The 15,117-nt window shown below is 41.4% G+C and overlaps 2 protein-coding genes and 1 long non-coding RNA gene across 3 annotated transcripts in view; 1 reads left to right on the forward strand and 2 right to left on the reverse strand.

Annotated features, from left to right (window-relative positions):
* Nucleotides 1-4,292: 4,292 nt before the first annotated feature.
* LOC117593649 lies at nt 4,293-7,502 on the reverse strand. Its single transcript, XM_034289475.1, has 2 exons — nt 6,115-7,502; nt 4,293-4,353 (listed from the first exon to the last, which is right to left on the reverse strand). The coding sequence occupies exons 1-2, from the start codon at nt 7,473-7,475 to the stop codon at nt 4,293-4,295; spliced, it is 1,422 nt and encodes a 473-aa protein (XP_034145366.1). The 5' UTR covers nt 7,476-7,502.
* A 66-nt stretch (nt 7,503-7,568) lies between these two features.
* On the reverse strand, nt 7,569-9,557 carry LOC117593650 (the record flags this gene model as incomplete). Its single annotated transcript, XM_034289476.1, has 2 exons — nt 9,364-9,557; nt 7,569-8,142 (listed from the first exon to the last, which is right to left on the reverse strand). Coding segments are annotated over exons 1-2 (768 nt in total), but the record flags the coding sequence as incomplete, so codon positions are not given.
* A 4,404-nt stretch (nt 9,558-13,961) lies between these two features.
* LOC117593630 overlaps nt 13,962-15,117 on the forward strand; it is a 54,147-nt gene continuing 52,991 nt past the window's right edge. The window contains exons 1-2 of the long non-coding RNA XR_004575080.1: nt 13,962-14,311; nt 14,437-14,450. This is a non-coding gene — a long non-coding RNA (uncharacterized LOC117593630). The remainder of the gene's footprint in view (nt 14,312-14,436; nt 14,451-15,117) is intronic.

The following is a 15,117-nucleotide window of genomic DNA, read 5'->3' on the forward strand; positions in this document are numbered from 1 at the left end:
AATAGAGTTAGGCCTAAAAAACGATTTGAAACTAAAACTAATTGTATGGGTAACCTTAAAATATTTTCTAATATCGCAAGCGCCAATAGTCGTTGTGCCAACGTTAGTTCCTGTATCCAGGCCAGGGTTTACATTAGTAAGGACGAGCGGATGCTCACACAAAACAGGTCACACTATATTAGGTTATTTAATATGTTTTGAATGTATGTATTTATTTGGCTTATTTCCCACTGGACATTGTGGCTGTTGTTATTTTTATCTGTGGATAACTACACATGACACCGGCATTTGCCCTAACCTGAGTGTACAAACGTGCTCACACACATCCACACAATTTCTTTTTCAGTAAATTATCTGAATATAACTTTCCATAGGGCATGTCTAACATGCTTCTGCATGCATGGGCTATCATATGGAAACTGACATAATTTGTGTTGTATTTGTTGAGACATTTATAACATTGACCTAAAATCCCTTACTTAGATTGAAAACATATTATTAAATATCGTACAAGAAGATTGTTGTCTATAAATATAATTGCGATTTGGCTCAAATAATTTTAATCAGGAAGTCATGTAATTATCGTGACAGCCCTAGTTAACCTATTATGCTCACCCCACAAAGATTGTGAGAGTTCATTCTGCTGACTAATTTAAATAAAAAACAAAGCATAGAATAAACTCTTGATTACAATCAAGCCCTCTATCAAAATCTCAGATCTAATGGAAAAATGGCATGCTTCAAGTTTCCTAAAATCATTGCACTTTCATTTCAATCCAACCATCTACCCACATACAATGCAAAATGTAATGGCCGTTTGAGTGCATTTACCACAAACAAGTCTGTTGGTTAGAACTGGTTGGACTGTATATTAGGTGTTGGTGAGATCCTGTGTATTGCTGTGTGCTGGTCAGAGCACAGATGACAGACAAGGAAGTGGTGGTTGACGTCTTTAATAGAGCAATCACAGTATACAGATGTAACCTGGGCTCCAGGATCCAACTCAATGTCACACAGCTTGTAGTCCTATAGACCGAGTGTGCATGCAGGAGTTTCTATGTGCTTTTGATTGTGTGTATGTGTTTGGGTGTGTGGTCTGAAACAATCAGTAATAAAAGACATTAGTAAAATGGGCAGATATAAACATAATGCTGCACTGTATGCTAATCATTACATTCAACCCTATCTTAACAACGGTATCACCGGAGAGACTCTTTAAGAACCTGCAGCTCCACCAGACAGCATAGACATGCCTATTTCACTACATTAATACATTCGGTTTTCCACATTCTTATTAATGGCAACATAATACATATAGACACATAGAAATGAATGTAAAACGACTAAATTAGCATATGAAAGAATACGACATTCATATAGCTAACGTCATGTCACTAACATAGAATTATGTAGAAAACATATAATATGTACTCACATGTCCAGAAGAACGCACACAAACTTAACATAAAACATAGAACTAACAACTTTCTATCTGGGAGCACACGTCTGGCCTGCCTCTGCTCATCTCCTTCCCACTCAGATTCAGAGGGACCCATAATGCATTGCTTCAACTCTATGAGCAAAACTACACAACTCTCATACAAAGTTATTAATAGATCCCATAGCGGCCGTCGATGGCCTTCATTTCAATTCCAGTAGCGGTCGCAGACTGCTATGTTTCTTTAACAATAATATTTGGGTAAATATCACAAAATAAACCTGATAAAAACATGTTGCTGTATTCCCGTGGATGTTGTCATTAAAGTAACAAACAAATTTAATTAAGAGAGTATTACAATTACTGTACAAGTATCAAAGATAAAAGGTCTCCAGAGATTCAAGAGGTTTGAAAGAGCAAAGAAGCATGCAGAGCAGGGACGTTGTCATCAACCCTTTCATCGCATCTAAACTTTTGTATAGAATTGTGTTCATTTGGTAGCATGTTTGGTTGTGTTTGATGCTTTGAACCTAACTCGCACATCTGAAGCCAGCTTTCTTCTGTAAATAGTAGCTAACGTCTCCCTACTATCGCCTACCCCCATTATCGGAAGTGATCGGAGAAGTAAATACTCTCCAGTTCAAAATGTAATAGCACTGGAAAGCAGTGGTACATTTTGCTAATCAGTAAAGTCTTTCAGCTAGACCACCACCATTTTTTATAGACATCTTAAAAATGTCATGTGTGGGTTTAGATGTTGACGTTGTTTGTGAAATTCAACTTGCACGACAGACCAAACGTCATTATCAGTTATCAGTCTTTTTTTTCCGATACCGAAAGGCAAGGAAGCTAGCTACTACTTTCTAGTTGACACTTCATTGAAGACTAAGATCTGTCATTTTTAATATAAATAAAAATGATTATATAATTCAACAGTAGTGGCCAAAAATTGCGGACGGTGGCCGATAATATGGTCGTATTTTTTTGCTACGTGTGATGGCAATTTCTAAAGTCCAAACTATTTACGAAAATGGTAGGTAAGAGAGAGGAAACCTCAATTTGCACAATAATCAGTTTATTCTTGCAAGCAGAGAATACACAGGTTACAAAGTAACAATTAATAATTTCTAAAGTAAAACAGGACAAGCATCATCATTTAAAGGAGAGTAAAAAGGGGTGTGGTAATATGTATGTCAATAAAACACATTCACATGGTAATCCTTTTCAACCTTTTAGGAGGAGTCTGGACACCCAAGGATAGACCCTAAAAGTGTTATACAGATTAACTCATTTACGAGTAACTAATCCACTAGTGCCGGTCAAGGATGCTGTCCAAGGATGTCTCCCCGAGACAAACACCAGACCCCACTCTACCTACATTCCTTTACTTATCCAAACATGGGGACTCAGTCCTTTAATCAGTAAGAACACATCAGTGTAAGAAATTTCCCTGACAATCCGCCCTATATCATAAAATGTCATGTAATACTAACATGCAACGTTTAACCAATCAGACCATTTACATCTATTCATTAAGCTTCAGACTACTACAAACAATGCTCCTGAACAACATGATCTTTTATGATATCATCATCCCAGTAATTTGGGAACTGGAACATCTCTGAAACATCAGAATCCTCATTTACATGCTGCTGGACCATTACCTGTGTTGCAAACTTAGAAACACACACTTTTATTAAACAAGACAAAAATATACCACAAACAAACAACAAGGCAATGGCGGCTAAAGCAGTAGTCAATAACTTGTATATTGTCATCCCCCAGGGACCAACCATAGAGGAAAGTCCTGAGAATGGGTCCCACCCATGAACTATATGAAGCTCTTCTATTCCTTTATTAGTTTCTTGGACTAAATTAATTATCCTTTGTGATGCATCTGAAATGTATGTACAACATTCAGATCCCACCACCTTACAGACACCGCCCTGAGAAGCCAAAATCACATCTAGGGCCATTCTGTTCTGCAGGGCAACTGAACGGGTTTCACTCAGCTCCGTGCCTATTGCCGCAATTGTGTCAGTTGTCAAATTCATGTGTTTCTCCAACACTTTGGACAGAGCCATTATCTCTTCCTGTGAGGTGTATGTGCCATATCCTGGGATCAGTACACTGAATATACGTTGAGTTCTAGTAAGTGTTCGCTTATGGCGAAATTGGGACTGATATAAGGCTGCCATTTCCCTGTGATCTGCTCGCCTAATCAAAGGGACCAAGTACGCCATATAGCATACTCCACCTGCGTCTCTAGGAATGCAACTGTATGCTTTCCCTCCACAGACTATATAGATCTGCTCCGGCAAAGCCCCTAGAGTCGTGAAGTTGGTTTGAGTCGTGGCGGGACAGTCACTTTGTCCTAAACTCTGTGTGGCTCCTGAAGCATCTGTAATACAGAGTGAGACATTATGCAATTCATAAACAGGTATTGGTGACCAAATCTGGGCACAATCACGCAACCTGAGTTTCTCAGGTATAGCTGGAGTAGAACAATTATGTAAATTGATGGTCATTGAATCTAAATTCATATATCTCCCATGGGATAGAGTTAACCACCGCATCAATACGAATTGAGAAACCTGAGGGTAAGGGATTACAGGTCCTACCCGTTCTGATTCTATCCTCCTTAGTGCGACAGTCTGTCTGCACCAGGGTCATTTGTATCCTTACAATTAAGCCACCTTTCCCTATTCGCTCAGTGTAGGTTAACTTAAATAATTTGGAAATGTTTACCCCCATAGGACGACGGTGATTGTTAAATTCTGCTATCACCATATAAACAAAATCTAAGTTAGCCCCACCCGGCTGGTCAGGAATGGCTGACGGGGTATAACAGTCCTTATCTGGTGGTGTCATTTGTGCTGCCACCTCGGTCCAACCATGTGCCTGCCAGTCTGCTACTGAAAATGGGATAGGGGTTAACATAGGTGAACGTGAAGATGTAGGTATGTGTTGACAGATCCAACAATCAGTCATGTTCTTGTGCTTTGCATAGTCAACCATTATCCTAAGGGCTATGTTGTCTGGCTCTAACAGTGCTCTCCTTACTCTATTTGGTTCAGGACGTCGTGGTGCAGGAGTAGGAACTACAGTAGTACGTGCAACTGTTAAGGGACATATCATAGCGGGTCTACATTTAGGGAAGTCAGGTGATCTGCAAGAGGTGTCATCCTCATCGGTACTGAAACACCAGTAATCCTGGATTACTCCTAGAGGTTTGGAAATGTTAACAGTACAATAATCATTATCATAACATCTCCACCTATTCACATGGTTGGGAAAATAGTATGAGGGGAACATAGTGTTCCCTCCTGTATTCAGGTGAGTCCAATACCACTTATTGTCCTTCAACATTGGGCTTGTCAGTACATAGCAATCCCCATCCGGGGGGCAGTTCATCATGTCACAAGAGATTAACCTAGTCCGTTCAAAATCAGGCCCTATCTGTCGTTCTGACCTTTTCTTATGGAGTACAAATGTCTCTTTCCTTGCTTCATTAGGTGTCAAATTTACAATCTTTCCAGAATCATCACAGTGCGGTTTGGAAATCCACACTATTGGTATGACGATGATAATACTCAAAATCAGCAGGCACCCGATGGTGCATCTCATTCCTCCGGACCTCCTGAAGGGGTTCCATGGTCCTTGTCTCTCTGGCTCCATGGTTGCAGGATGTATTGGAGTTGATGGTTACTAGCACCACAACCCACGCCGCCCTTAGGTAACTTCAATTTACCTATTCTTTCGCCATATCTTCTAACGCTGGAGCCTTCTTACAGTGCGTGGCATGGACCCAGGTTCCTCGTTCAGCAACCTTGACAGCAGACTGAGTGACCAGTTGAACTTGGTATGGACCCAACCAGCGTGGCTTGCTCCAGTGCTTTCTCTTGCAGTCCTTGATGACTACCCAATCCCCAGGCTTGATGTTGTGCAGCGGGCCGTCAATGGGAGTTGGTAGAGCAGCTTTTACACTCCTGTGGATGTTGTTCAGAACCTTTGACAGATTAGTGCAGTAAGTTAACATTGTATCATTCACATGTTCTGTGGTGAGGTCTGTGTGAGTAGGGGCGCCTAAGCCTGTGTTCATTGGTCTTCCAGTGATGACCTCATGAGGGGAGAGGCCTGTTTTCACCCTGGGCCTTCCTCTCATGTATGTAAGCACAAGGGGGAGTGCTTTAACCCAGGTCAACCCTGTCTCTTCACCCAACTTTGAGAGTTTCATTTTAATTGTCCCAGTTTCTCTTTCCACTGCCCCTCCACTCTGCGGGTGGTAGGCACAGTGAGTCTTCAGATCAACTCCTAGGTACTCAGACATCTTCTGAATAGCTCCGTTCACAAAATGTGATCCATTGTCACTTGACAGTTTCTTAGGAATACCCCATCTGGGTATGATTTCAGTCAATAGTGCCTTAGCAACCGCCGTTGCATCAGCCTTCCCAGCCGGGAAAGCCTCAACCCATTTGGAAAACATATCAACAAACACAACACAGTATTTCTTTCCCTCGCAGGGGTTCAACTCAATAAAATCCATCATTACATGGTCAAAAGGACCATCAGGAGTAGGATGGCTGGACTGGGGGACTGCTTGTCCCCGCCCTATATTAAACCTCAAACACATCAGGCATTTTGAACAAAAATGTTGAGCATAATTCGTAAAGCCCTGTGTGTACCAATACTTATTTACAATATTCACCATCCCCCCTTTTGAAGCGTGATCTTTTCCATGAGAGAGCACCGCATAGAAATGAAACAGACATTTCGGCAAGCAGGGGTTACCATTAGGGCCGATCCAAACAGTATGCACATAGGATGCCCCTGCTTTCTTCCAAGCGGTTCTCTCTTTAGGCGAAGCCTGAGATTGCGCTTCAACAAGATCAGTGAGGGAAACTGTGGGGGTCAGATGGGTCATCTGCAAAGCAGAATGAGGGGGGGTCTGAGCTGCGGCTTTAGCAGCAGCATCGGCCCTGCGATTCCCAAGAGAAACAACATCTCTGCCTGTAGTATGGGCCTCACATTTACAAATGGCCACTTCCTTAGGTAACAAAACAGCTTCCAAAAGGTTACGAATAAGGTGGCCATGTTGAATCCGTGTACCAGAAGAAGTAATAAACCCCCCCATTTTCCACAATGTACCAAAGTCATGTACAACACCAAAAGCATATCTACTATCAGTGTAAATGGTAACACTTTGACCCTCAGCAAGGATGCAAGCTCGAGTGAGAGCAAACAGTTCTGCAGCTTGAGCAGAGAGATGGTGTGGCAGTCTGTGACCCTCAACCACATCATGATCAGTGACAATGGCATAACCCACATTATTGACAGCAGAAATAGGAGATTTACTAGCAGACCCATCAACATAAAAAACAAGATCACAATTCAGTAGAGGTACATCAGACAAATCATCACGAGGAGTACACTGTTGGTTAATAACAGAGAGGCAGTCATGCGGCTCACCATCCACCTCAGTGGGGAGGAAAGTGGCCGGGTTCAAAACAGGACTCCTTACAATAGTGACGTGGGGTAAAGACAGTAGAACGTTATGATAATGCAGAAACCTAGCACCTGACAAATGACTAGTCTTGTGTTCCAACAAAATAGAGGCAACAGAGTGAGGAACTTGTAGCTCAAGTGGGTGATTACACACCAGAGGCCGAGACCACAAAACAGCATCTGCTGCCGCTGCCACAGCCTTCAGACAGTAGGGAAGGCCTTGTGCTACAGCATCCAGTCTAGAAGAAAAGTATGCAATTGGCCTCAACTTATCACCATGTTTCTGCATTAAGACTGAGGACATATAACCATCCTTTTCACAAACTGCTTGAACAAACTTCTTCTTAGGATCAGGGAGCCCTAAAGTGGGAGAGGTAGCCAAGGCCTGCTTTAAGGACCTAAAAGAAGCATCTGCCTCAGGGGTCCACACTACCCTATCATGTGACGCGAGCTTCTGGCCATGGGCCATGTCCTGTAAGGGCCGTACCAAACGAGCATATTCAGGAACCCATTGTCTACAGAAACCTGTCATGCCCAGAAAAGACAGAAGTTGAGTTTTAGTGAGAGGTTTTGGGATGCCAACAATGGCTTCTATTCTGTCAGCACTGAGACTTTTACCCTCTGGTGTTAGTTTATGGCCCAGAAAAATAACTTCCTGCTGGACTAGCTGCAGTTTATTCAAACTGGCTTTATGACCTTGGGAGGCCAAGTATTGTAACAACAGTACAGTGTCCTTTTCACATGCATCTTTATCTGGGGAACAGACAAGAAGATCATCAACGTATTGAATAAGGGTGCTTCCATGTTTAAATTGGAACCCTTCCAAGTTATCTTTTAGCGCAGACGCAAACACAGCAGGAGATTCACAATAGCCTTGAGGCAATCTTGTCCATGTGTACAATTGGCCGGAAAATTCAAATGCAAACCAAAATTGCGAGTCCTTGTGCACAGGAATGCTAAAAAACGCGTTGGCTAAATCGACCACTGAGAAAAATTGACTATTACTTGGAACTTGAGTCATGATTGTATATGGATCAGGTACAATCGGTGCGCGCGCATATACAGCCTCATTAACTTTTTTAAGATCTTGTACAAATCGCCAAGCCACAGGTTGTCCAATCACTTTGGCTTTCTTTACTGGGAAAATAGGAGTGCGACAAGGGCTGTTTGGACATGGAACAATTATACCTTTTTCTATGCTTTAAACACGGGAGCTATCCCTTCAATAGCCTCCCCTTTCAGTGGGTATTGAGCCTGGCATGGTCTATGGGGTCCCCTAGGTGTAACTACAAGAGGCTGTGCATTGTTAATCAACCCAACATCATATTTATGCTGTGACCACAAGGAGGGTGGAACTTCCGCTAACCTAGGATCTGTAGCAGCCACCTGGACTGCACAGACCTGACGGACCCAGTCGTCATGCGGCACAAGATGTACTTCCCGTTTACCCAAAACGGTGCACCCAAACCTCTCTCTATAGGCCTGGGCTGCCACGGAAAATTCCACTCCCACCATGTGACAAGGGACCCAGTCCAACACTTCCTTGCACCCCTTCACCCAAGGACCCAAGCTTGCCCATGTGCCAAACACAGGTTTAGCAAGCGGGACACATCAAAAAAGCGAGACACCTCTCTCACATTCCGCACAGACCATGCACAAAACCCTTCCGAAGACCAGTATACATATTCACCTGTCAAAAAACCACATTTACCATCACCAAACCACACATCCTCAAAACCAACATCCTGACTTTCTGAAACTTTCGCTGAGCAACGCAAGCCCATATCCATAAACAGAGCTGAACCCATCTCTACTCTATTCATCGCCTTATTTACCAACTCATGTGAAACAGCTCTAGGACCGGTACTTTCTAAATCCCACGAATAACAATAATCAACAGACTGCGCACCATTTTGAACTGTTTGCAAAACAGTACGTTTAATTCGCATGCCTTTGTCTGAACATTCTAATGTGATCCCTAACAGTGTCATCAAGTCCCTAGCTAACAAATTGACTGGACAACAATTGGAAAACAAAAATGAATGTCTCGGATAACACTGGCCCTCGTCGTCTACAACCGACAGAGGGGTTGTAAATCGCTCCGTAGTCTGTCCTCCACTAGCCCCTACCGTAATTGTAGTTCTATCACTCAATTTCGAAAGCGGACAGAATATCCAGCTCCAGAATCAACCAAAAATTCAATCAGTTTACCATTAATTGTAAGAAACATTGTGGGTTTAACTTGGTACTCTGTGTTCTCTAAATGCTTGTACATTAAGTGTCTGCATAACATCAATATATGCGGGGTCATGTAATGGATTGATCTCACCGGTAGATGGGTCCTGTCCTGCCCTCTCCGAGCGTCAAAACCCCTCCTCCTGGTAGCCTTCGTTTCTCCGAGTTCCCCTTGGATTGTTCACTGTAAATCCACTGGAATTAAAATTGTCTCTATTGTTTTGTCCATCTTCCCTTGTGTCTTTTTCAGGACAATCGCGTAGCCAATGTTCAATCGAGCCACACCGATGGCAACCTTTGTCATAGTTGTTTCGGTTAGCAGACCCTCGTCCTCTGCCTCTAGTCTGTGTTCGTCCTCTCGCTCTGCCCCGTCTGTCATGTGTTAGAATGGTGTTCTGTATCTTTAAGATATGCATGTGGAAACCGGATGTGGGGGGAGTTCATGTTAGGAGACAAAAAGAGTAAAGAAGCTTTTTGAAAGTCATCAAGCGTGTGACTGATTTAATTCAGCAGTGTATGAGATACATCTGATTACACAAGAAAGCAGAGATATAACACCGTCCTCGGCCTCTTTGGTCGTAGCCGCTATAAAAACCTAGTTGGGCCATCTGTAATTGGGGATGTCGCACCAAGGTCGGCCACGAGCGAAGGATAAAACTTCCGGGCAGGAGGGGGACTGTTTTGAGACAGCTTCGGTGGCTTTTCCGCCGTTGATTCAGGTACAGCTGCAGACTTTGCACAGTGCTATAAGGAGGAGGTCGTCGGGGAGGGCAGTCCAGGTCCACATCCACTCTAGTAGGAGAAGCCAGAACACATTGATCAGTAGTCCCTACACTACTCTGCCTAAATCTTTTATCAGTCTCTTCTTTCCATATACCATAAGCTTTCCAATCAACTTTTCGTTTCCCTTTCTGTATTTTTTTAATTTTCCCCTGCTCGTATTCCTCCAACTTCTCTTTCAATCCATGCAACTGTCTTTGGCTAAAGCTGCCATTTTTCGGAAAACCCAACATTTCCCAGAGATTCAATTGTTCACAAGTCCAAACCCCATACTTATCTTTCATTATCTCTGCTGGCCCAATGTAACTACGAGGGACGTTTAATGGTTTACTGCCGGACTTACCCATGTTCAGAAAACCTGGCAAATTAACGTGGCGAAATGCAAGATCTATTTTAGTCTAAATAGTGTGCTCTAACACATATACTTGCGTCCTAATGCAAAAATGAGTCCTAACTCTTAGTATACTCGCGCCCTAACGCTGAAGTGCCCTAACACTCTTATCTCAATTAACGTGTTGCTAACACCTGTTAATAGACCCGTCGGCCCGTAAGTGAGATAATGTAACTGCAGATTTAAAATGTGCCCTAACACATATCCAATGGCCTTTTCCAGACTGTATTGTGCTCTTACCTCCAAATTCAATTTCCACGGGCAACCTGTACTGATCATGCACGAGTCTCAGCTCCAGCCAGGCACTCCTTCTCAACCCCAAAAAGGATAGCCTTTTTAGGGGGATAATGGAATTTCCAGAAAATCTCTCTCTGGCCGTGCACGGTTAACCTGTTTGGAAAAAGGACTCAAACCGAGCAGGATTAGGATCCCGCACTAGCACCCCAAATTGTGATGGCAATTTCTAAAGTCCAAACTATTTACGAAAATGGTAGGTAAGACAGAGGAAACCTCAATTTGCACAATAATCAGTTTATTCTTGCAAGCAGAGAATACACAGGTTACAAAGTAACAATGAATAATCTCTAAAGTAAAACAGGACAAGCATCATCATTTAAAGGAGAGTAAAAAGGGGTGTGGTAATATGTATGTCAATAAAACACATTCACATGGTAATCCTTTTCAACCTTTTAGGAGGAGTCTGGACACCCAAGGATAGACCCTAAAAGTGTTATACAGATTAACTCATTTACAAGTAACTAATTCACTAGTGCCGGTCAAGGATGCTGTTCAAGGATGTCTCCCCGAGACAAACACCAGACCCCACTCTACCTACATTCCTTTACTTATCTAAACATGGGGACTCAGTCCTTTAATCAATAAGAACACATCAGTGTAAGAAATTTCCCTGACATACGTCACTAACCAACTACTGAAAATATTAATTTCCCATTAATGACATGCTAGCTAACATTTGTATGTCACTAATAATCATCATAAGCATTGATGACTTGATCAAATGATTACTCGGTACAATAAGATTGTATCATTCCCGGCTAATCAGCTGCTATACTGTATGTGAAGGTCATAAAAGACTTTCAAACTGGTGTTATAAAGGGATTTAATTAACTTTCCTTTGAGATACAACTTAGGCCTTATAAACGACCGTAAGAGCTTGTGCCTTTATCAGCCGGTGCTAAACATTAGTTACACAAAACCTTAGGCTGTCTTCTAACATGAAAGCTTGCTCTAGCTAGTTTGATATGTTCTTTTTCCCTCTCATTTCTCTTGTAAATATTTTCCACCTTTTACGTCCTTTAGCTTCAAGGTGAGTTCTGTAGTAGGCTTCAAAATAAAAGACTGCGAATGCAGCCTTAAAAATAGTGGTATCTGTTTCAAACTTATTGGAAAATTACAAGCATATACTTGGATACCATATTTCCTTGTAAAACATTTAAATAGATATATTAATAAGCTATAACTGTGTATATAAATATACAATTGTTTTGACATTACACTAATTATATAACCTAATGGTTATTTACAAAGATGTTTTTTTAACATTGCTGTTGGATATGCCGATAATAGGGGGTTCGACATTAGTTATGTTCAATTCTTCGGTTTCAACAGAACAAAGTTGCAAACTGTGTGTTTCACAGATTCATGTTTGTTTGGATTTGAAGTTAACATATTGCAACATATTCTGTTCAGAGGAAGGGAGATCCAGTTATTAAATGTTTAAAAAGAAAATTATGATCAGTTTTTTAATGACTTTGTTCCGAGATGAACGACTAAGTCGGTTTTGAAATGATTCAGAGAAATCTCGTTTAGAAACATAATATTTACTGTATCATGCTCATTTACTATGAATTATAGTTGACTAAAGACGTTTATGGGCCTTTTGTTGGTGTTGGATGGATGAGGACAGGGTGGACTTCCATTTTTTATTTTGGATATAATTCATGACATTAGATCAGTGTCTAACACAAACTATGAGACAAGTATACTTTTAGACTACCTTGACCAAATATTACCTTATTTTGATCGATTTTACACCCGTTTTTACTCTAAAAATACGTGCTGAAAAGAGGTTTTGGGTAGTATGCCCAGATCCCCCCAAACGAGGCTTATCCCCCCATCCAAGAATTTCTAGTGATGTCCCTGATGCAGAGGTTAGGAAAAATGGAAGAGCCTTTCCCAAAATGTCACTGGTTTATATCCTAAAACAAAAGTTGTGGGGGTTGGTGAACTGACCTAAGGAAAACCAAACTAGAATAGAATAGACCTCTTATCAATCAGTGACACATTCTGATCTGTTTCCGGGGACACAGTGATGTCATCTCAAGGATCAAGCAAGCTAGGAAATTAAAAGCAACCCTTCTGTCCCTGCATTCACACCTTACAGAAATAGCTGTTGACCATAAACATTCCAATGATGGCCTACTAGGACAGAATACAAGTACATAGGAACACATTTCTATACAAATAAGAAAGAATAATTTAACTGGTAACTAAACTGCAGATTTATATTGTATGGTTCCTTCAGCCTACATGTTTGGACAACTATGAACAAATACCAAAAATGAATGAAAATGTGTGGAATATAAGTGAAACAGAAAAGATCAGAAAAACATGTTTCAGTAGAGTTTTCCAGCATTCAGTCCACACAGCAAACTGCAGTAACACTACTTTACCTGCAGGAGGCAGTATTTTACTAATGATTACTGGGACGTGGAAACGGACGGGTTTTGCTCTTATCAATATGCTACCACATCGTATTAACATTACTATAAATAAATAAAATACTGTATTTATGTTATACAATTATTTAATTTTTTTTACACATTATAGTATTCACTTAGCTAACAACATTGATACAAATAATATGTTATACAGTGGGGCAAAAAAGTATTTAGTCAGCCACCAATTGTGCAAGTTCTCCCACTTAAAAAGATGAGAGAGGCCTGTAACTTTCATCATAGGTACACTTCAACTATGAGAGACAAAAGGAGAAGAAAAAAACAGAAAATCACCTTGTAGGATTTTCTATGAATTTATTGGTAAATTATGGTGGAAAATAAGTATTTGGTCAATAACAAAAGTTAATCTCGATACTTTGTTATATACCCTTTGTTGGCAATGACAGAGGTCAAACGTTTTCTGTAAGTCTTCACAAGGTTTTTACACACTGTTGCTGGTATTTTGGCCCATTCCTCCATGCAGATCTCCTCTAGAGCAGTGATGTTTTGGGGCTGTCGCTGGGCAACACAGACTTTCAACTCCCTCCAAAGATTTTCTATGGGTTTGAGATCTGGCGACTGACTAGGCCACTCCAGGACCTTGAAATGCTTCTTACGAAGCCACTCCTTCGTTGCCCGGGCGGTGTGTTTGGGATCATTGTCATGCTGAAAGACCCAGTCACGTTTCATCTTCAATGCCCTTGCTGATGGAAGGTTTTCATCTGACCATATGACATTCTCCCAATCCTCTTCTGGACCATCCACATGCTCTCTAGCAAACCTCAGATGGGCCTGGACATGTACTGGCTTAAGCAGGGGGACACGTCTGGCACTGCAGGATATGAGTCCCTGGCGGCGGAGTGTGTTACTGATGGTAGCCTTTGTTACTTTGGTCCCAGCTCTCTGCAGGTCATTCACTAGGTCCCCCTGTGTGGGTGATTGTTGGGTGAACATTTGGGGAGAAAAATCACCAGTTTGTAATGGACTCTCAGTATTCATAATCTGCATAAACTGAATAATGGTTGATGGAAAGAAGACCAGCATTTTATTTGCATAGTGATGATGCTCTGTATAGACAGCACATGATTCAGTGATCTGGAAGTGTTTATAACCCTGTGAGTTTAACACTTCATGACTGAGATCTGTCCTTCATTACAACTGAACACACAACAACCATGACTATTTTAGCCATCTTCATCTGGACACTTGCTTTCTGCTTCATGGGTAAGATTAGTAATTGTAATAGTAATTAATATTGTCAAAAAAATTATTCAATCTACACAAACAAAAATATTCAGGATAATTTGTTACTGTTTTATTTCCTTAAGTGTATTTATTTTATTTTTCAGAATCCAGAGGTCAGGTCACTGTGACTCAGACTCCTGCAGTTGAAGCTGTTCTCCCAGGACAGACAGTCTCTCTGAAATGTAGAACCAGCAGTAATGTGTATGGTGCAGGAGGCTCTTATCCTCGTATGGCCTGGTACCAACAGAAACCTGGAGGAGCTCCTAAACTCTTAATTTATGATGCTAAGAAACGTGTGTCTGGGATTCCATCTAGATTCAGTGGCAGTGGAGATTATAGTGATTTCACTCTGACCATCAGTGGAGTCCAGACTGAAGATGCAGGAGATTACTACTGTCAGAGTGAACATTGCCCTAGTAGCTGTGTGTTCACACAGTGATACAGAGCCGTACAAAAACCTCCCTCAGTCAGACTGTACAGTGACTGAACTGTTACAGCTGGGACCTACTGCAGGTGTTGAGGGGGAAGAGACAGTGACATGGAACACTGGTCAGTGGAGGTCAACTTTGAATAATGTTAGAAAACATTCCTAGATTGCTTTCTCCATCATCATCAGTCATCATCCATTAATCAAATACATTATTATGCTACACAATTACCAACCCCCACTACAGCAATGTACCATTTTATCATGTTTAGCCAATCACCATGGTGTGTTCTGTTAATTACTTATTTACCTAGGTAACAGCATACTAAATGAAACCACCATAGAAATGAATATAAAC

This window comes from Esox lucius, chromosome 21 (assembly GCF_011004845.1).
Source record: "Esox lucius isolate fEsoLuc1 chromosome 21, fEsoLuc1.pri, whole genome shotgun sequence".
Taxonomy (NCBI): Eukaryota; Metazoa; Chordata; class Actinopteri; order Esociformes; family Esocidae; genus Esox; species Esox lucius.

Excerpts from the sequence above, each read along its gene's own strand:
- LOC117593649 (XM_034289475.1), bottom strand. The coding sequence starts at position 7,475 with ATGACAGGTTTCTGTAGACAATGGGTTCCTGAATATGCTCGTTTGGTA. Across the intron at positions 4,354-6,114 it reads AATAAGTATTGGTACACACA|TAGCAGACTGGCAGGCACAT; the intron begins GGGCTTTACGAA and ends TCCCATTTTCAG.